The 22,272-nt window shown below is 51.5% G+C and overlaps 4 protein-coding genes across 4 annotated transcripts; 1 reads left to right on the top strand and 3 right to left on the bottom strand.

Annotated features, from left to right (window-relative positions):
• Positions 1-1,321: 1,321 nt before the first annotated feature.
• Positions 1,322-5,215, bottom strand: ACET3X_006207 (uncharacterized protein; the record flags this gene model as incomplete). Its single annotated transcript, XM_069452393.1, has 1 exon — positions 1,322-5,215. One exon carries the CDS (start codon positions 5,213-5,215, stop codon positions 1,322-1,324), a length of 3,894 nt encoding a protein of 1,297 aa, XP_069306567.1.
• A 144-nt stretch (positions 5,216-5,359) lies between these two features.
• On the bottom strand, positions 5,360-7,676 carry ACET3X_006206 (uncharacterized protein). The gene is made up of 5 exons (XM_069452392.1): positions 7,487-7,676; positions 6,764-7,427; positions 6,412-6,680; positions 6,233-6,354; positions 5,360-6,183 (listed from the first exon to the last, which is right to left on the bottom strand). The coding sequence occupies exons 2-5, from the start codon at positions 7,290-7,292 to the stop codon at positions 5,400-5,402; spliced, it is 1,704 nt and encodes a 567-aa protein (XP_069306566.1). The 5' UTR covers positions 7,293-7,427; positions 7,487-7,676; the 3' UTR covers positions 5,360-5,399.
• A 3,746-nt stretch (positions 7,677-11,422) lies between these two features.
• Positions 11,423-13,754, bottom strand: ACET3X_006205 (uncharacterized protein). The gene is made up of 4 exons (XM_069452390.1): positions 13,703-13,754; positions 13,084-13,605; positions 12,605-13,034; positions 11,423-12,555 (listed from the first exon to the last, which is right to left on the bottom strand). Exons 2-4 carry the CDS (start codon positions 13,601-13,603, stop codon positions 11,589-11,591), a joined length of 1,917 nt encoding a protein of 638 aa, XP_069306565.1. The 5' UTR covers positions 13,604-13,605; positions 13,703-13,754; the 3' UTR covers positions 11,423-11,588.
• A 5,833-nt stretch (positions 13,755-19,587) lies between these two features.
• ACET3X_006204 (uncharacterized protein) lies at positions 19,588-21,251 on the top strand. Its single transcript, XM_069452389.1, has 3 exons — positions 19,588-19,741; positions 19,789-19,936; positions 19,989-21,251. The coding sequence occupies exons 1-3, from the start codon at positions 19,631-19,633 to the stop codon at positions 21,137-21,139; spliced, it is 1,410 nt and encodes a 469-aa protein (XP_069306564.1). The 5' UTR covers positions 19,588-19,630; the 3' UTR covers positions 21,140-21,251.
• The last annotated feature ends 1,021 nt before the right edge of the window (positions 21,252-22,272 follow it).

The following is a 22,272-nucleotide window of genomic DNA, read 5'->3' as shown; positions in this document are numbered from 1 at the left end:
TAACAAGAAACAAGGCTACTAGCACATGAATTTGGCTTTCGATGACTTATAACGGTCTTAGGGGACGAGGGTCGATGCAGACATGAGCAGTTGATGCGTAGGTCTTGGAGTAAGGTGCGATCACTCGTCTTCCCAGGGCATAATCGAGTCGCTCGATTTGATACTGTTTTAGAGATGGAAAAGGCCAGCATTTGACCACGGATGTTTTTTGACTTTGTTTTGAAGAGCACGGTCAACTCGCCGTAGCCATGAAACTTTGGATAACTGGGTTTTGGTTTTGGGTGTGAGAAGAGAACAGAAGAATAGAAGTCATGCGGCGAATTTGCTGAACATTATACGAAAAGAGTAGATTGCAGCCGATTGAAAACAGCATTTCCGTACTACGGATTCTTTTGAAGAAACCAGAACAGGCGAGAGTCCACATGAGCTGAATTCTTCGTGGTTTCAATGTAACAAAACAGAGTTCAGGGATCAAAAAACCATATACTTGGTTTTCCTCTTCTTGTTGTGAACCAGAACAGGTTTAAGAGGAGCAGACACGTAGAGAATTTCTGTCCAGGATTTAATATCGAGTTGAAGGGCGAAGCTAGTCGACACCACACCTGGGTTGCATGATTCCTTGGATGAAGCCAATAGCCGCTATTGTAGACATCTGAATTTGCAGTGTCTCTTTTCGTTTCATTCCCAGCCCTAGTAAAAGAACAATGCCGCAGACATACGCGGCAGCTGAAAGATGCTGGTTTAGCGCAGTCTCTTCCATAAGATAAGTAAAGTGATCGGCGTTTCCGATCTCCTAGCATCCCCTCCGAAGGCACCAGTCATGATAAATTGTGGCTTTGATTTTGAGTCGGGCGAAGTCCCAGGAACATGCTTCTCATCTTTCCGCGCAGCGCTTTATTTGGAGACCGGTAGCGAGTGGAGGCGCAGAAGCGCAAACATAAACGTTGAAATCCAGTTTTTTGAAGGGGCGGGAGTACCGCAGCGATACAATGTCGAATGGATAGTTTTGGAGGATCGCCAATGTACAATAGGAATAAGAAGAGAAGGCAGCCAAGCGACGGTCTTATATACACAGCTGAGGACGACCGCAGGCACGTGAGCTCGTGCAAAAATCCGATTCAAAAGGCGCGCCAACTGCACGATGAGGTTGCTGCAAAATCCAACCGCATGCCTAATCATGAGATTCGCATACCGCCATCACAGCACAATCAAGTCCAATAGTAAATGAGCAGAGAAACCATCATTTCATCGTCAAATTACTCTACCACCAAAAATACTATATGCGCATCGTCGATTCCACAACACGACGTTACAACCCCATCTACCGCTTGACCAACCCAGCAGCGGCAGCCTTCATCTCCGCCTCCTCATTCTTCTTCCTCTGCGCCTCAATCTCCGCCATTGCCTTCCTCTTCTCCTCTTTCTGCAGCTGATCCGGTCTCCTGACTGCAATATCCTTTGGCTTGTTGTCAGAGAAGAAGAACTTCAGACCCTTCTCAATGATGTAACAGGCGATAAAGTCGAAAGCCATGATGCTGGTAATCATAATCTTGAAGTCCGAAGTGAAGGGGACAAGCTTGAGCTTCTCGTTGAGCTCAGGGATGAATTCGGTGGCGCAGGAGAAGGCAACACCGGAGACGGAAACGAGTCCCCAGTACATACCCTTGTTCTCACGGATAGACTCGCGGAAGGGTCGGCCTTGGTAGTTGATGGCGAAGGTGGAGATTTGTTGGATGAGTTGCAGAAGGTAGATTGCAGAGTTGAGCAGGGATGGCTCGAAGTCTTTCTCGAGATCTGGGTTGGGGTCCTTGGGCTCAACACGCTGGACGTATTGGCTGACGTAGATGAGGGTGATGATGTGGATAGCGAATTGTCCGAGTACGGAGCCGATGATGTACGTGTTGAAGATGTTGTGCTGAGGACGTTCTTTCGAAAGAGTCTCAACAGTCTTTGCGCGCGAGATGGAAAGGAAGCATACGCTCATCATCATACCGGAAATGGTCACTTGGCCATCGCCGAACTTGATACCATCCAGGTAGAGGACAGACAAACTGTAGGCGGAGATCAAACAGTTAAGCGCGAGAATCTTGTACATCTGGATTGTAGCGACGAGTGTGCAGCGACCTTGGCGGATGATGTTGGGAATTGCAACGACGTTCGCAAGCTTAGAGGTGAAGGGTGCAGCGACGGAAGCATCACCGAGTTTGATCGTCGGTGGTTCGCCGGCCAACTCTTCCATCTCTTGCATCATCATCTTCTCCTGCATCTGCTGAGCGAGGTTGCCGACGGCCTGAGGAGGCTGGACTTGACCGGGCTGTTGTTGGACAAGAGTACCAGTGGATGCCGATCCGTTAGCGACGCCATTGGCGCCTGGGAGTAGACCCTTCTTCTTTGCCTGGTTCTCCATTGCCTTCTCGTAGTGTGGGTTGGTTGGACCAGGGGGGTATAGATGCGCGATCATGACCGGAACAGGTGGCTGGGGCTGGTTGAAGCGTTGCATCAAGTTACACTGCTTCTCGTAGACGTTCTTCATCTGAGTGTTACGGAAGTGCTCGCCAATCTTGTCAAGATCCTCACGGGTACCGTTGAGTAGGGCAACACCGATATGAGCCTGCTTCAGCGCACCAACATCGTTGGTACCGTCACCAGCCATGAGTGTAGTGTAACCGCAATCCTTGAGACCGAGAAGAATTTCCTCCTTCTGCTTCGGCGAGACACGAGCGTAGACCCAGGTGTATCGCAGAATCTGCTTCCATCCAGGTTGACCAGAGAACTTCGAAAGCGCGTACCCAGTAAGACAGATATCCTTGGTATTCAGAATCTCGGTGTCCAGAGGCTTGGAAGGGTCAACAGGGATGCTAACTTTGTCGTCGACGCTGCGCCATACGAGCTTCTCACCAGTCTCATCGTTCTCAGGCGCATCAAGAATATAACAATCGCGATCGACGATCTCGACTTGCTTAGCGACATGGACAGCAGTCAACGGGTTGTCACCAGTGATCATAACAACACGGTGGCTGGACTCGTTGAGGGAGCGTACAGCCTCGACAGCGTCAGGCTTCAGAGGGCACTGGAGGACGAGAAAACCGGCAAAGTGCAAGTCAGACTCGACTTGTTCACGCTTAAGGTCGTTGATGCGGTTTTGGCCCCACTCTCCTTCTTCAGATAGAAACTTGTATGCGAGAGCGAGGACACGGCCACCGTTACGGGTAAAGTGCTTGAATGTCTCCTCGTAGTTGGGCGGAGTGTTGACCAACATCTTGCGAATAGTCTCGGGCGCGCCCTTGACCGCAGCGATTGTGCTCCTGACCTTGCGGCCAGTCTTGTTGTTGTTGTTGACCAAGACGGTTGCGACGGAGCTCTGGCGTTTGAGAGCAGACGAGAATTGGAAGCGGCGGCGGATGTGTACGAGTTCGGCTTGGGATTTTGCGGTAGTCATAGTAGCTTGAATCGTGTCTTTGGCTCCGAGTTTCCAGCCAAGGGACTGCAGGGTCGCCTTCTCCATGGGTTCTCCAACGGTCTCGCCATCGTCAAGTTTGACCAAAGAGTGAGCGGCGGCAAGCACCAGTGTAGTCTCAGTTCCAACATCCGTGACCTTTGTGAGATCAGTATGCGCACCGTCTGCAGCAACCGTAGCTTTGTCTTGACCCAGTGATAGTCCAGCAATACCGTCTACGACCAAATCTTCACCGGTCAATGTACCGGTCTTGTCGAAGCAGGCAACGTCGACCTGTCCAGCGAAAGGAATTCGGAAGGGTTCGGTACAGAAGATGGCGTATTTGCTAAGCGCAGCAAGAGACGTGTTGACAGCCAAGCTAAGTTCCATGGGGAGCTCGGGAGGGACGACGCTGGTGACGATGAGGACGCAGTCGAGGAGCAGCTTGTTACGCTGGCGGTCGAGCTTGACACCCTCCTTCCAGACGTACCACGAGGCAGCGACGGCAAAGACGGTAAGGAAGAGAATGAAGAAGAGAGCTTCTACATTGTTTGCGGAGACGCGCTCGGTAGCGAAGATCATGGTCCTGACGAGGCTGCCCTGGTTGGTCTCGAAGCCAGTCTTGATAACAACAGCAACAGCGCCCTTGTCCGGTGGCGGTGGCACTCCAGACGAAAGCCTGTTGACGCCGCTGCCATCTTCCTCAGCATCGCTACCATGCGAAACCTGGAGGACCTTGGTGCCACCCCAGAGGAACGAGTTCTTGTCCAGACCTTCAGGCTCGATGCGCGCATCGCCAGGTCGCAGTTGTACGGACTCCTTGAGCACCGGTGTGCTCTCTCCCGAAAGCATAGCCTCGTTGACGATGGCGGAACCCTCGAGCAGGAGCATGTCGCATGCCACGCCTGAGTCTTCCTTGGTCCTGCCTGCGCTGACGACATCGCCGGGGAGGAGCTTGTCGCTCATAATCTCCTGCCACTTCATCTGCCTGTATACGAAAATCTCGTATGGCTTGATGCTCATGCCGCGGAACTCAGTCAGAGTTCTCTGCCTCTGCCACACAACGGTGCTCTCGAAAGCGACCAGCATGAAGAGGGTGAAGAGCGAGTAGTACCAGTATTCGTCCAACATCCACAGTCCCACACAGAAGATCTGGAAGACAAAGAAGGGCGCGACGGCGTGTTCCTTGAACAGCTCCGTGAAGGTGGGGACGGGAATATCGAATTCGTTATCGCCATAGTGCTGTGCGATGCGTTCAATCTCGGCGGGCGAGGTGAGACCCTGGGTCTGCTGGAACGTCTTGAGCTGGGGCTTGGGTTCGACATCGAGGGGGTAGGAGAGCGGGGCGAAGGAGCCCTTTTCGGCATTGTAGAGGAAACGTCGCTTCTGGAAGACAAACGAGAGGTTGGGCTTCCCCCCGACGTTGTCGCGCACCAATGGCACAATCTCGGCGGCGCCCGCATTCTTGACGGGCTGGACTTTGATGAGCGATGCAGAACGCACGTCGGCGGCCTTGGTCGTGGTGAATGCGCTCTTGAGGTTAACGTTCCAGTGCGTCATGAGCCAGAAGAGCGACTGGAACGTGGTGATGGTGGCGACCCAGACAAAAGTCCATTCCGACGACTGGATGTACTGCTCGTAGCGCTGCGGCGAAAAGTAGATGGCGGAGAAGGCTGGCCATATGATCAAAAATGGCCAGATGTATGTGTGCAGCTGCAGCGGCAGCGGGTTGTGCAGGCTGGCCTGCTTGATCTGGGGGTTGTCGACAAGCGGGGCCATGGTTGTGGTTGTCGTGTCCAGACGAACGTCAGTCGTCGAAGATTATCAGAGGACCCTTTGCCATCGCGCCCGCCGCCGCCGCCCTCGTCGGCACTAGCAGTCCCGACGCACGTGTGGCGGAACATTCACGAACATGGGTTGCATGCGGACTAGCGTCGCCCGTCATTGGTCCGTATTGGCCTAACTACTTCGAGTCCCAACTTGTCCTGTCTTCACTCGCCTGCATCGCCTCTGCCCAAATGCCATCAATCCTATCATCAAAAAATGAATCCGTCCATGCGACGCGCCGCATTTCGTGCTCGAGCTGCTCTCTACTGCCGATATTCATTTCTTTGCACACCCCGCAGAGTTGTGTGGTCCACCACGTTCGCTCTGCACCTGTCGCAACACAACATGCCATGACCAGAGCCCAAAGCAACATGTTAAGATTCTTCTCGCGTTGCCATGTTTCTAACACTGACGTATTTGGTCGATCTACAGCGGTGCGCAATCGCTGCAGAAGGATAGCGAATATCTTAGTCTTCAGTGGTAGCGCTCGCAGCACCGCATAAATGAAGATGAGAGCTGCTGCGAGGAGGGCTTCAACTATACTCGCTGCATCTGCTCCATGTTTCTCGAACCCGTGATATTCACTCCCTCTGTCCTGAATGCTCTGGTCAAACTCCAGAAAGTCCTGCGAGCGATCAGGTACCGAGAGGAGAATGAACTGAGTAGTGTAGAGGAGATTACTCAGAGCCACGCGTGCAACACGGCCTGTCCAGTGCGACGATGTTGCAAGCGCGAGTCGATGTAGTCGATAGAAGATATTGAAGCATTCGATAGCAGCACAAGACAATTGTAGCAGAGACGTTGGTGATGTGTGAGTTGCCTCGTCGTGTAGCTTGTCCGGAAGAGGTGCATCCGGCCCCAGCCATACATGCGGGAAAGACGGGCTTGTGCGTGAAGCTGCTGCAGCGTGAAAATCTACCCTATCGTATGTATTAGCAAGTGCTCAACTTTGATATGGTATGAACTTACCATAGAATACCTCGCGTCAAACCATCATTCTTTTCAAAAGCAAGTATCCCGCCTCGCTCTTCGACCATAGCTCTCAGCGCGGTGAGGTGGAGTTGAGCTACATCGTAAGCTCCAGTCAGATTCTGAAACAGTCAGTATCTATCCTCCCATCTAATACATCTACCAGGTTGGGCGCTTACCTCGAGATTTGCTAGTGTCAAGACCGTGCCAACAACATCGTCAGGTACGCTCCCCCGACACATCGCAAGTTTGTAGGTCACGGTTCTAACTGCTTCGTTCTTGTGCTCGAGCTCGCATACCCGCAGATCATGTGACCCATTCACAAGCATGCCGTATAGCGCCCAGCTGGCCAGAGTACCATGCAGTAAGCCGGCGTCATTCAGGATGAAGGACTTCCATGTGTGCATAGCATCAGGACCGATCGAGTTGTTCTTGTGTGAACTTTTGTCTGAATTCCGTGTTAACCTATGTTTGCTTCTCTCATAGTTTTTGCCTCGTCGTCCAGGTATCGGCCATAGACTTTGTACGTACATAATCGGAAGAGCGCATCTAGCTGTGGCGTGTCTGGTATTGGCGGAGCGCCGAAAGGATCCACATGATGGGTATCGAGGTCGGCCTTTGGCACTGATCTTTCAGGTGCCGGTTCACTTGGGTTTCTTCTACTAGTACTGTGTTCTGTCTCGTTGTAATGACCTATTCCGCTGTTTCCGGTTCCGATAGTTGAGGATAACGGTGTCGGACCAGACCTTGTTCTCAGAACCTGCGGTCTTCTCTTTTCCCCTTTGGTTTCTTTGCATAGATATTCCTTCTGCCTGCTCAGACTCTTCCTCTTCTCGATCCCCAGTCCAGATAACCGGAAACGGCTCTTCAGCTGCTTCTCGGCCACAACTGCGCTCATTGAACTATGTTCAGGCACGTTGAACTGCGGCCCGGCTATCTTCGTGTCAAAGTAGTTCCGCATCACTAACCGGCGAATCGTGCTTCGTTCTACGCCGGCTGGCTGATGTGGCTCGTCTGTCGTCACGAAGAACTCGTACTGGCGCTCCGCCGAGATAGCCATCCTAGACTCTGGTGATTGACTACTTGACGGAGTTGTGGTCTTATGCAGAATATAGGTATCAAAATTCGAGGTCGTTGGAAATGCGCCATAGAACTATCTCTTGGATTCCGTTGCACAGACTATGGCTCTATATGACTGTTGCCGTGTGTCAGCGTTGCAATGTTTTGGCCTCTGATTACCACACGTCGACCTACGTGACTACGAGCCGCCTCGCCGGCCGAAGCAGCGGCCTACCTTCGGAATCTGTCTCGCCCGAGTATTTGAGTCTATGAATACCTCTACGGTCGATTATACAAGTCCGGGGATGATTACGGCAGCGGGGCTGATATGCGAGGCAGTAGGTACTTAGGCCATTGTATAACGGCAACGTGCATCCTGCGCCTCGTGTGGGATTAGCTTGAGGCATGTGGCAACGTGTAAAACTGCGCTATGCGGCTGAAATTTTGAGAGCCGGGGCTAAAACTCGTATTCTGGTAACGATACGCGTGGTTGCAGGTGCGCGCGCATGCAGCCCTACCACGCGTCAAGACCGATAGGGCTGCTGTATCAGCACTTTTATTTGCCAGATTTGCGATGCATACAATTATTGCTGCTTTGATTCTGATCAGAAAGATTACACGCTCCGTCGTTGTGAAGATGCTGTGATTTTGGTATCTAAACATGCGATTTTCTGATGCGTGATGATGGTGACGGCCCCCAGTCAACAACCGGAGGGGATCGGAGACTGAACTGGTCGGCGTTTCCCGCTTCGGCATTCCTCTTCCGCACCTTGCTGACAAAAGGAGTCTTCTTAATTCGGTATCGCGTTTCATAGGCAGCTGTTCATAATTGCTCGAGTCGAGCGACTGTTCTATCGACACGACTCCATACCTAGGTATTGTCAAACCAAAGCCATACAATCCACCGTTCCCCAAAGCTCAAAACCAATGATTATGGCGACACAGTAAGCCTTCCAGGAGACCGAAAAAGCGACTTTACACTCTCGTGGATTCCACATTGTCTCTCCCTATCTTGTTCTGCCCCTGGCTCGGTGAATGTAAGTAGCTCGTTTTAACCCAGCGAATCGAAAACAAAGCCATACAATCCACCGTTCCCCAAAGCTCAACCCAATAATTATCGCAAAACAGTAGGTCTCCTAGGAGACCGAAATATGACGCTACACTTTCGTGGACCCGTGTGTCTGGTTTCGCAACGCTTATTGGAATATCCAGATTGCCAAAAAAGTTGTGATCGAATGCCATAATGTGTGAGTTATGGAAGCAACGAAGACTGTGCTGCGCCTTGTATATCCTCTTCCGTTACCCAGCACGAAGTAGTCACTATGTGCGCATCGGGAAGCAGTACATGGTTGTTATATTTCAATCATAGTATTGCGATAGTCAACAATTAACAACAAGCTACTCACAGCTTCTAAAATATTTATGCTCTTTACGCAAAAGAGGGTCTCGAATGTGAAGTACCGCATAGATGAAGGGATTTTCCGTGGTACAGGGGGTTACGTACGTGAGAAGCGCAAACTGTGACCACCTTCCGATGCATTGCTGTTTTCTGGTAGTGGTTACTTGTTTGGATTTGATACGAAGTAGGTTCCTGTACCTCCTCCTCAATCTGCTGTTAGCCCCCTTCCCGATTTTGTATAGTTGACGCTCTTACTGATCTTGAATCTGTGACCCCTTCCGTTCTCATTGTCTTTGGACGTTGCTTCTTACGGCATCCACCGTCATTGCTCAGTCAGGACCAGCGGCCCTGCTGTTGTGCTCTGTATAAAGTCTGCCTGCTGCTCGCAATCATTCATCTCTTCTTCACACCACAATTCACCAACACTTCTGCTCATGCAATAGCCTTTCTTCTCGGTTCATGAGTCACAGTACCTTCTTCCATGATCACTTCAATCATCTTCTCACCTCTTCCTTTCTGACACGGCTACGCTACCATCAGGAACTTGGCCACATCGACGCACATCATCACTTTTCGTTGCCTCTATACATCGATATGCACGCCAACCCTTCCTCTTCGACGCCTCCCTCCTCGACGCTCATACATACCACCGTCTGACCAAGACTATGCACTCGCCAGTGACTCAATCACACCGACAGAGTGCACTGTCATGATAGGAGATCATATGGACTTGGACAGGTGAAACCTTTCCGCCACCTAGCGCGTGTATCTTGCACCAATGGGGAGTAGCGTGGGCCAGCGAATGAGGAAGCCCATTTCGCGGACGTTCGACTCGTCAACAACCGGAGGGGACTAGAAATTGGACTGGTCGGGGTTTTTGGCTTCGACATTCCTCTTCCCGCACTCACGCAGTAACTTGCTGACGAAAGGAAACTTTCGTCTCTCACAGATCTCTTCAATTTCAGTTTTGCGTTCGCATCGGCAGCTGTTTATCATTGTTCGAGCCGAACTACTGTCCTATCGACACGACCTCAATTCATCTCTCCTTATCTCATTCCTTCTCGGGTTCGGTCCGCGTCGTCACGTTGTCATACGACCGTTTCGTGGCCATCCCTATACACTCTGCATGGTTTTCGCATCTTGTACAAGGTCCGAATCGACCCGTGGTCGATGTACGAGTCTGTATGGCAAGATCTGTAGGTTTGGTGTGCTCGGAGGGCTGGAGATTTGGCTGGTTGATTCTACTTGTTTTGTGTCAGTTGATTGCTCGAGAGCTGTAACGCTAGAATGAGGAGCATGTATTCCAATGCAATTCATGCCCACCTGTCTCGTCTGTCGTGATTGCACCTGTCGTTTCTTCTTCTGCAGCAGGTGTTGAGTGCGAGCTGTCCTTTCTCATTTCTTCCTCATGGCCCATTCTATTCCCGTCTTCGTCGCTGCCTCCCTCTTCTTCATCGTCACCTGTCGCTCCGGCATTTGCGGACATTATTCGACGTTCGTGACGACGGCGACGGCACGCCTTCTTCTTTCTCTGGTGGGCCATCATCTTCACTCGTGCTGCCTCCAAAGTAACACTTCCTTCCCCTTCTTCCCCATCTTCCGAGACTGAGACCCGGACATTGTATCGCGACAGTTTTCTTGCACTCTCCAGGACTCTTTTGATCATAGAACGGTCCTCTATATTCTCCACAGATTCAAGACTCTTCGGGCCGTGAACTCGGTGATAATTAATCAGTTCAACCACTGCTGGAAAAGTGCAGAGCACCGTGACACTTTGCACTTCGATGCGTGTGGTAGTACATCGTCGCTTGATTGTACTGCGTGCTAGCCCCATGGCAAGTATGAGCGCGTACATTTGAGCTCTTTCGCGCGTTTTGACATTCTTGGCTCCAACCTGGCCCCTCTCAACGCCGTGTTTATGCTCCTCCACTGGTAGAACGCCGGACCGAGCTGTGCCTGTCGTTGCGTGTTGGATGATACCGATACCAATACCCGCTTTTTGACTAAACTCGACCGCTGTGTGCAGGACCAGGGAGATTTGATGAGCGATTAGTGGGTTGTTGCTGAGTTTGGACATCTCAGGAAGCGAAAGATATAGAAGGAGGCTTAGGCGGTCTTTTCGGTAGTTTTGTAGACGGAACGCAACCTTGGAAAGATTCTGATTGGAACGGGACTTGAAAGCGATACAGATGATATGTCACTGGCTTTTTCAGTGATTCCAGAGATAGGGAAGTACTGGGAAAAGAATTTTGGGTCACGCGATCTCAGTCCGCTTGCGTTTCCATGGTTGCCCAGGTGACATGTTGTCCTCAAACCCAATGATTATCGCGACACAGTAGGCCTCACAGGGGACCAAAAAAGCGACTTTACACTCTCGTGGAGTATATGATCTCCCCAGACGCTTATCGCTAGTTATATTTTAGCCCTCTGCAATGGTGCAGATGCGTATCGGTAATTACACGGCGGTGGTGATCCCTCTCCCTAGTACACCTACCGCTGGCGTGGCTTGACTATATTCGCCTTTTGCGGACCAATCGTAACACTGACGCCCAACAGCGAATCAAAATAGTTATCTTTTGTACCTTCATATAGGTCTGGACCTCTGAAGGTGGAAACTGATATTACATTCATTGGAAATACGCCTTATAACACCACTTTGGTGTTTGACATAATATGATATAATTCTGCAGGTAAGCGCTGAACTGCACACATTCTTACAAGGATACAAAAACATCATGGCAGTCTCTCTGTCATTTAAATCAGGAACTCATGAGATCCAACTTTAGATTCCGGGATATCTCTACTGTACGTTGAACGCTTTGCGGATCAATGCCTCTACGACCTCGAGCTTATTGTTACACCTCCAACGCCAAAGTCAACCTATGGCTTCCTGTGCATCTATTTTCCCTTGTCCTCTCTCAAACTGACAATTTGGTTGAGCACAATCTTGTCCTCTGTAGAATCAATATCGACACAGAAGTAAGCCGTGCGCAGCGCCTGGAAGCGCACAAGAGCATCCGACGAACCGCTCAGGTCCAGGGAGGTCTCGCTAATGAGGTTCTTGATTCCCCGCTCAATGACAGCCTTGTCGTGAATGATCTCAGAGTTCGGGTTTAGGTCGTCAGCCCAGCCGCCTGTCTTCCAGTCCAATGTGTTGGGTGACTCGGTCTTGAAGAGGGAGCTGTACAGGCGCGCGGTGACCGGGACGGCCGTCGCAACGTCGACCCACTGGATGTAGGCTTTGGGCTTTTCGGTGCCGGGCACCTTGGTGACCTTGATCTCGGTGACGTTGCCGTTTTCGTCCTTGGAGAAGGATGTCGCACGGATTGCGAACGGGACGTTGTATAGACCAACAGCCTTGTTGGGTGCCAGACGGAAGTAATCGGCGCTGTCTTCCTCTCTGAAGTCGCTGCGATCTATGTAGACTGCGCTTCCAACCTTGACTTTTCGCTCACCAGGTATAGCGCCCTTTGGATCGTACGGCACGGTTATCTCTTGCTCGTCCTCAGTCGCAAAGTCTTCGATGACTACTTTGATAGGGTCGAGCACCATCATCTGGCGCGGCACAGTTCGCTCGAGGTGTTTTCGGATTGAAGCTTCGAAACGTGGGGGCTCGATCTCGGAGAGCGCATCTGTTACGCCGAGCTCGTCGACGAAGTTGAGCATGGCCTTGGCCGGGATACCGCGACGACGTAGGGCGACCATGGTGAACAGCCGTGGGTCGTCCCATCCTCGTACCACGCCTGGTATCTTCCTTGTCTCCACTGTACCATCCGCATTCTTCTTTTCGACAGTCGTACCTTCGACGAGTTGGAGGATGCGTCGCTTCGAGAGGATGGTGCCGCCAACGCTGAGACGTCCGAATCTGCGCAACAGTCAGTGGATGTGACTTTCGAACAACATTTTTTACGTACTCTCTTTGCATAGGCCCCTTCTCCTCCGACTTGGGCACTTTCATGTCCAACTGCTCTAGCAGCCAGTCGTAAGAGACACGCGATTGACGGAACTCGACCGTGCACAGTGAGTGAGTAATGCCCTCGAGCGCATCGCAAATACAGTGTGTGAAGTCGTAGGTGGGGTAGATCCTCCACTTGTCGCCCGTTCGGTGGTGGTGGTTCTCCTTGACAACGCGGTAGGCGGGCAGGTCCCACATCTGGGGGTTGCCCTCGTCGGGGTCTGTCAGCTTCTGCTTCATGCGCAGGAAGGCCTCGCCAGCTTGGTATTTGCCATCGCGCATCGCCCGGAACTCGGTGATAGACTCCTCGATGGGCCGCTCGCGGTGGGCGCAGCCATAGCGCTTGCCTCGGTTGTCAGGCCCTCCGCGCTGGTTGTTGATCTCCTCGCCTGCGTTGTGGTTAGCCGTCTGGGATCAGTAAGACACGTGAGGACGTACGTGAGCAGTGGCACACATAGGCGCAGTCCTTGTTGATGAGCTGCTCTGCAAGCTCGTACAGCTTGTCAAAGTTGTCGCTGCTGTATGTAATGTTGGACGGCTCGAAGCCTAGCCATTTGACCACATCCAGGATGGCAGTGAAGTAGACCTCGTCCTCCTTCTCCGGGTTGGTGTCGTCGTAGCGCAGGTTGCACTTGCCATTGTGGTGCTTTGCGAAGCCAAAGTCGACGGCGATGGCCTTGGCGTGTCCGATATGGAGGTAGCCGTTTGGCTCAGGCGGGAATCGGGTCCTGACTTCTTGTACGGGCTTCTCTTCGTATATGCGCTTCAGCCAGCCCTCGGAGAAGATGCTCGTCGGCTCGCTCTTTGTTGTGGGTTTCGCCTGCTCCTTGGGTCGGAGCGCATGTTCGGCCTTCTTGGCCTTTGCCGCTGCTTTCTTTGCGGCTTTTTCGAGCGCACGCTTCGAGGGGCCCTTCTCCTCCTCAGCGGCGGGCGGTGCGGGTGCTGTAGGTTCGGCCATTTCTACGTGGCGTAAGTACTTTAATGACTAAGTCGTGTGCCTCACGTTAAAGATCCACACTGCTGGAAAGGCAACGACGCGTGGGGTTGCGTGACTTACTCAAAAAAGTGTCGAGATGGTGGAGCTCGTGTGCAGCAGAGGGGCTTGCTTGCTCTATCAACAACTTTGGAGGGGCATTGAGTCAAGAACGCCACACCAGCCACAAACGCCACACCTCCCCGGCTCCTCCTCTTTCCGACTAGCTGCTACTCTTTCACAACACTCACTGCCTCGTATCGTGCTTGAACTGTAAACACCCGCAACCCAACCTGTCACTTACTTCAATCCATCGCCCACGACATCCTTGCATCCATTGACGCGTCCCCGACGCGCCTTGATACCTTCACGATAACAAATCTCTGACCTGAACTTTCCACATTCCAAGTGGTCGACAGTGTCCAAGACATGGCACATGGACAGCAAACGATCAGCCTTGAATCCAGACATGACGGCTCTGCGATACCAGGCCGTCAAGACACAACAAAGCGGTATCAGAGATTTAGAACTATTCCAATAGCGTAATACCACAGATCATCCAACAAAGAGCTTGTAACACAGTACGAGCAGAGAAACCCATTACAAAAAGCCAATTCGAGCCTGCTACACGTGCTTCCGTCTTCATTCGCCAACACTTTATTCAGCGTGATCTAGAACTGAGTATGCATCTTCAGTCCTTCTATCGCGGCTTCACATTTGCTTATGGAACATGTCGTGGCTCAATATTCGCAAGGAGGACGGAGGGTACGACTTGCGCCACCGCAGCTTCAATATCGACTCGTGAATCTTGGAAGCTATCAAAACTCAGCGACCGATGCATGATGCCTTGCTCACATTCAATCCTTACCTATCGTCAGTCTCTTATGTTCAACAGACTGCCGCTTGTTTGTCGCTCAATACTTCGCACGTACTCTCTTGCTCGATTTTCGACCGCAGCTTCTCCATCCATGGTAACCACAAGGGCTCAAAGCTACACTTCTGACCCGCTCAGTCGACAACCAAGCCGACTAGAGTCAACAGTCGAGTCGCTTGATGGACAACGCGCAAGATGGGCGGAGCTACTCAGCAACAAGCACTACGAACCAATCATCTCCGAGATACTCGATGCAGAACTGCCCAAATATAAGAAGAGTACGGTGATCGACCCAACAGACCGGGTGACGCATAAACGTGAATGCCTACATATCCTTGCTTCAGCACCCTCGGTTCTAGAAGCGGCAGTCAAAGGCGACCTTGTGCGCAGGATGCTCCATGAGCCTAGCCTGCAACAAGAATATGTTGCCGTTCTGGAAAGAGCGCGGAGCCAACCATCCATATACATACACTTGTTAGCTGACTGCGACGGCAATGCGCCAACGCCTGATCAACTTCTGTTAATCCGCGAATTTGTGATCGATTACTTATCACAAAATACAGCCTCAGAGCATGTATGGTCGATAGACAATATTTCCCACCCGTTAGTGGCACAACACCAGTCTGCAACGGGTCATCGTAAGTATCTTCACAGGACTAGTCGCTCAGAGAAGCGTGTCGAGAATCTGGAGCTCTTCTGCCAGGGTGTTCGGAAACGTTGTGACGAGACGCCGGCATCATTACGCGACACCCCCTTCCAGTACCCTCTCAGTGAATGCGGTTATTCACTCAAGTCGCATAGGCGTCTAGCACAGCATCGTGCACGTCAATCGTCTAATTATATCATGAACCTGGTCGAAGACATTTGTACACATCTCCACAACATCGGGACGTTTTCACAGCACTTCACTATGCACCAGTTCGTTGTCTACCTCATTTTTCGACAACAACAAGCCAGAATAGCGGAGATTTTCTTATCTGGACTACTCCAAGTCTGGGTCAAAGATGGCGGTGGTTTCAACGCATACCTTGCTGGGCACAGTACAACAAGTGTAGAGAGAGTGACCGATGCGGAGTGGGCTTCTCATGAGAGAAACACCAAGCTCTACTCTCCCATGATGGAGAATCTAAGGCAGCAGCAGCACAGAGCGGATGAGTGGCATCAAGCGCTTGGGTTGGCTGATGCCAAACCTGTAGACAGGAACATGGGAGGTGGTTCTACGAACGAAGCAGAGTGCATGTAAGTTGAATCACCTACGCTGGGCGGGGACTATGAACTGACATCGTAATTCTAGTGCGCAACTTTCGCAGCTGACTATACGGTCCAGGACTATTGATCGTCGCATCTAGAGCGACATGTATCTTTGCTACCAATCCCTATGACTTATACAAATAGAAACTGCCTTTTGTCTAAACGTTATGATGCGCTCATATGGTGTCGCCTGCCAGGTGGCGAGGTGATCCACTTCATACCACTCGATTACAGACCTTGGACCCTACACCATAGGCTGAGAGGTGGCCACTCTTCGTGACCGAGCACAGTACCAGGGTAGATACAACCACACCTGCAATATTGCGCTCTGATCTCCCCAACTTGTCAGTATAAATTAAAACGACCTTGTAGCCTCCTCAGATTTAGCGTTTTTCATCATGTCTCTGTAAGTCGTCATCTCCAACCTTGCCATCATCTGATATTTTCAAATCAGTCCTGTCGTAGCGTATCCGGAAACTATTCGCTGCATTCTATATTCATATTGGGAATGTCAACTGCCGCGATTGCTCTTCAACAACACGGAAAAAATCTAAAATTAACGCTGGGATGACTTTACATGGTGACATCGCGACTGATGATGCGCAGGTCCATTCAACAACCCCGATCATACCCTGCCGTTCTTCTTAAAAATCGTCGCACCCTTCCTGACCACCTCCATATCTTCGTCGCACGACCAAACGTAAACGACATATATTCATCACAGCAATTCAACTACGATGCGCTCAACAAATCGAGCATCGAGGCACATTTTCAGCGCAACGTTGCATCCAGCTTTATTTCACTGTACGAGAGCGAAGGCACCGCCTTACGAAAACGCCCTCACACCGTGAAAGGGGGTGACGAATTCCGTTCATATGATGCTGTCATTGTAGATATAGATACAAGCGGGATGGCACCTGCCTGGATAAGCATGGGAGATGATGTACACATCCCAGTCTGGTTCGAGGAAGACAACCGAGAGTTAGACGATGATCATCACGAAGAAGTATTGTGGTTTTGTCTTGAAGAGGTGAAGAAAGTGCTTTTAGTAGACGTCAACCTCGGAGAGAAGGGCGAGTGGCTTGCTTGCGGTCACATCCCCCGAAGTAGGGTGATTCTACACAGCACATCGTCGGATGCAGAGCCCCTGCAAAGGGTGTCGAACAGCGAGGAGGAACACGAGGTTGATAGACAATCACGCCGCGAGCGCATTCGCATTGAAAAGGATAGGCTCCGACTTGACCAGAAAAGGCTCGAGCACATAATCGAGGAAGCACTACCCTCTTCCTCCGTCAAGGCCCCTCCTTCGATTCCGGCTCGGAAGAGCTCCCTAGGTTCGCTGTCCTGTAAAACCATCGGCGAGCGCAAGAAAGAAGCCAGGGAAGGTTCCAAAATAACCTGTAAAACACGCGATGTGCGAATTACCGTAACGAACGCGGACCCAGATAGCGCAGCGTCGCTCATGAAATATGCCATATTGATGGCGCATGGAAAGAGGCTGGAGGGGGAAGAGACATGGCATGCAGGGATGGCATCAGAGGCTGAAAGATCAAACCGAGCAGGAAGTATGCTGACGATCGAGAATGAGGTTCCTAAAGAGAGACGGAGTGGCTTTGCAGCCCGTGATATTGGAACCCCTATGACACCGCCAGCTTCGTCAAAAGAACCGTATGAGCAGCTGCATACGATTGAAACAAGCGATCGTGGAGTGGAAGAGGGTCTGTCGCTACGTCGTGAGCTTTCTCAGCATCACGACGAGCAGTGTTCGCAAGAAGGGCCAAGGAGTCTGTATCGATCTGCTGCTCCATCGCCCTCTCATTCAATGTTAAAGTCCCACCGCGAGAGAGGCAATGCAGCTTCGTTTCAAAATCAACGTTCGCGCCGCGACTTGCTCGTTGAGCTACAGTCAGACCAGGATTCTGTACTTCGGGAGTACGCGCAAGTCAGCCTACAGGACCCCAACATCCTCCAACAAGTACGCAACGATTCCCACCATGGCAGCAGCAACGATGATGGAGAAATTCGGATACACAATCACGAGGATGGCGAATCCGTCATCTCCCACCACGACCGTTTTGCGGCCTCAACACCGTCTTTCCGAGTACCAGGTCATAAGCCGCGCCCCAACCACGACGTCCAGGACAAAGGCGACGAGTCGCCTCGAGTCGAACCACCGGCTCCATCTTCCTACTCCACCATGACCAGTCTCTCCTCCCTCTCGGACTTCGAGCATGCTTCCATTGGAAAGGCCATTTACGCCTCTGTCGAGCCCGCTTCCCATATTAACACAGTGGAGAATGTTCGGAGCGAGCTGACATCAGAATCTGGCTCGGGACCAGGTTCGTCTGATAGGCAATGGAGTTTTCAAACTAGTCTTGCACCTCGACCTCTTGAATTCCAACCAGACGCGGTACTAGAGCCTTTTCCGCCTTTCAACCCGTTGGCACAACCGGAACAACCAGACCGAGAGGCAACTTTGGTTCCACAAACAGTACCGACACCAAACGTCTTTTCTGTGGTACCCACTCTTACCCCAACGCCGAAACCAGTAGCCTCAAAGGGCGGAGCTTTTCTGGCTAGAGCGAAATGCTTGGGGGAGAAGAGCAGAGAGATAACGGGTCGGATGGCAGAGATCAAGGAACGTCAGAGTAAACCGGAGGCTAAGAGGGACAAGTGGGGACTGGGTAAGTGGAGGTCGGGAGGAAAAAAGAAGGATGTAGATAAGCAAATAGGTGAACAAGATGAATAGAATTGTAGTAATCGTAAGTCGAGGAGAGATGAGGATCTGGTGGAGGTTGCCGTAGTCCACAAAGTTATGTTTAGAAGAATGGATGCGCTTCCTCTATCGGTAACCTTTATTATGCAGCCAGCCCTCAGGACCGGGAACCCAAACCCGATGATCTTCACATCGCGTCACTCCGCTAAACAGTTGGAAAATTGGTACATGTATTGGCATTGAGGATGCCAGCCGTGATCTCCGACATTGACGTTCATCGCCAATGCTTACTAACATGAGCACTTTCCCCAACCCCACACATTTATCCCTGGTCGTCCCCGTCCCTTCGTGTCAAGCGTGTCAAGCGTTTCAAGTGCACGGCCACTGTGGCTGAGATCGAGACTCGATGGACTGCGATGCGGCAATCGTGGCGGTGCCTGATAGCGGGACAGTGCCAATGTTGCCAAGTCGCAGAACAAGATCTCGACCTCCTTGCGCAGCTGAAGCTTGACCTTTTTTGGGCCATGTCCCTGATCCATATATCTGAAGCTTGAATCGCAGGCGAATTACAGTTTGTCTCAGTTGACGATCCAACCTTTGCGCTGATCGCCTGGTCATCGACCCCTAACTGAAGACACCACTACAAACTACGCACAGGCAACCAGGCAATTTTGGAAGCTTGACATACCATAACCCCGCAGTCGACAGGATTCTGTACGTGTTGTACTGCGTCGCACAGCGGTCTCGGTCGCGCCACATAAATTCATAACAATCGCCGAGGGAAAAGCAATCACGGCTCAGCTGCTCAGCTACTCATCTCCATCCCGCATCGCACAATGAATAAGCCCGCAGAGAGACCCTGCCAAGACGGGATGCATCTTAATAGAGGCTATGCTTCACATTGCCGCTACGTGAGCGCGAGCGATTGGAGTTACGTATCCTAACCATGCCAATTACAGCATCGCCGTACCTGCCACACGGCGCTACTCAATGATAGTAGACGCCAGGCCTGGGTTGCCGATTTTGATAGGTTGGTGTGATGCAGGAGAAACGGTCAGGGATAGGGGCACGCGACACAATATGAAGTGCTCGCGTCGCGCAACCTCGAGAGCAAAAATTCACTGAGCTCAAATTTTGGCATTATCCTTTTCGCGGGCGACGGTACATTGTAATGGCAGAGAAGATGCAGAACACGGCAACCGTGTCCAACGGCACGAATGGTGCATCGACCAGGCCGCCACTGAAAAAGCAAGATAGCGACAAAGACTTCGACGACTATTTTGTATGTTTTTGCTTCAAGCAAACAGTGTAGTTACTAACAGAGATCAGGTCGGACCGCGCGATCTCGATCATCACTCGAAATGGCCAGTCTTCCTTCGAATCCACGGCAGTGTTACACCAGAAATGGTGCTGCCTCTGCTCTTCGTAGCCGGCTGGGCAACCATGATAACACTGATATCGAAGTTTGTACACGACCGTATGATTTATACCTGCTCTACCAGCATGTAACATGTACTAACCGCCTCTAGTCAGCGTCAACCAGCTCCTTCTCACTGTTCTCGGTTTCGTCGTCGGTCTGGCACTAAGCTTCAGAAGCTCCACCGCCTACGAGCGATACAACGACGGCCGTAAATACTGGGCACAACTCGCCTTCCAGTCCCAGAATCTTGCTCGCCTCATCTGGATACACGTCGACGAACGACACGAGAAGGACGCCGAGCTCGGGAAACAAGATCTGCTTGCCAAGATCAATTGTCTCAACCTGATCGCCGCGTACGCAGTCGCACTCAAGCACAAGCTCCGGTTCGAGCCTGGCGTCCAATACGACGACCTGAAGCACCTAGTCGGCCACCTCGACACCTTTGCACGCGATGCCGACCAGCCAGAACCTAAGAAGCCGGGTGTATTCAAGACGGCAGGACAATTCCTCGGACTACCCATGGCCGAATCAAACCCGCGCAAACTCATCAAGCGCTCGCGTGTACCGCTTGGCAACCTTCCTCTGGAGATTCTCAGCCACCTGAGTGTCTACATGAAGTCGATTTACGAAAACGGCACCTTCAAGGTTTCCATCTACCAAACGCAATCCCTCAACGCGCTCACGAGCTTCAACGACGTGCTTGCGGGAACTGAGCGCATCCTTTCCACTCCACTCCCCTTGGCGTATAGCATCGCCATCAGCCAAATTACATGGGTGTATATCCTTCTCTTGCCTTTCCAACTGTACAAGCTCCTCGGATACATCACAATCCCCGCAAGCGTCTTTGCCGCCTACATCATCCTGGGTATCGCGCTCATCGGTCGCGAGATCGAGAACCCCTTTGGCACCGACGTAAACGACTTGCCGCTGGATGCATTCTGCCTACAGATTAGGAAGGATGTGGATATCATCATGAGCAAAGCAGCACCGAGCATCGAGTCTGTGGTTATGCATCCAGAGAACCAGCTCCTCTACCCGTTGAGCAATGTGGGTAGTGCAGGATGGGCGGCGAAGAGTGTAGATGAGATTAGGGATGCGCTAGCGACTAAGCCTGGTCTGCATTTCCCATTGGTTGGACACGATGAGCATCCGAAGCCGGGACATTCGGCCAGTACGGGTGTTCGCCGGAGAACGACGAGTGACGATCGTGCTGAGATGGGCGAGGCTGGGCAAAACAGCGTAGATGATGGTGGAGAGTGAGTGCACACCGGGTGTAGGGTAGTGTACGATGTTGGCTCGAAACAAAAATATGAAGTCTTATTTTTCTGGGTGTATATGATCTCAGAAGGCTTGCATGACAGAATATACCCACTATGTTTTCTCAAACTTATTTTCCGAAAATTCACCTACTTTTGGCTGCTTCTTTACTTCTCGAACTTGGGCGCATTTAAATAATATATGAGCGCTGTTTCTGGCAAATAAGAGGCGCGTTGTTGGCAAAGACTTGGATGACCTTCTGCTCAGCCCGCCCATCCCCTGGTAGGTCCGCACGTCTCTGACCAGAATATAAACAACCACTTACCACTCAAACTAACAAACACAACAGAAAAAAACCACTCAATACGAAACCAGCTAGACGCGATACCACCTGCGCAGTTCTCCGACTTCCACCCACTACCAACCCCCCGATCCCCACAATATCAGCCCTACAACCACTCCCTCCCGGCCATCGCGCGCACAACATCCCAAACCTTGCTAGTCCCCCTCCCACTCCCTTCCCAATCCATGCCCCTGCCCAGCCCATTTACCCGAATCGGGCATGCGCACGGCCCGCACATGCCCCAATGGAGTAATGACGTGCCGAAAGTAGGCTGGCAGAGTTGGCAGTGGCGAGTCAAGGTTGGCAATAGTATTGCTAGCAAAAGTTGGCACTGTTTTCGACAGATTGTTTGCAGAGTTACTGTATCGGGAATGTAGGATGTTAACATGACGGGGATGACGACGAGGGTTATCATTGTTAGTGACGTTGGTGGGAGGTGACGTCGAAACTAGATGGGGTTGTGGTGGAGGTTAGTTGGATGCTAGATGGCAGACGGAGGCGGTGCGTGGTGTTGTGATTGGTTGGGATAGAGCATCATTGGTAAATTCAGAGCATCGAAAATATGTGTGCGTGAAATTATTGTGTTGCTCTCACTGCGAGAAGTTGTAGGTGCGCTGGTGATGGCTCTCTCGTTCTTCTGCTACGTATACTACTATGGATATTATGTGAGACGTGGTGCTCACCAAAGGCCTGACGTGCCCTGCATAGATCCCTACAAAGCCGTTCTCCTCTGAGGACCCGTCACCCCTGTTACCGGCCTGGAAACCGTCGCCTGCAAATGCGCACAGCATCT

Source organism: Alternaria dauci, chromosome 5 (assembly GCF_042100115.1).
Source record: "Alternaria dauci strain A2016 chromosome 5, whole genome shotgun sequence".
Classification (NCBI taxonomy): Eukaryota; Fungi; Ascomycota; class Dothideomycetes; order Pleosporales; family Pleosporaceae; genus Alternaria; species Alternaria dauci.
This window is presented reverse-complemented; position numbering and strand designations above follow the sequence as displayed.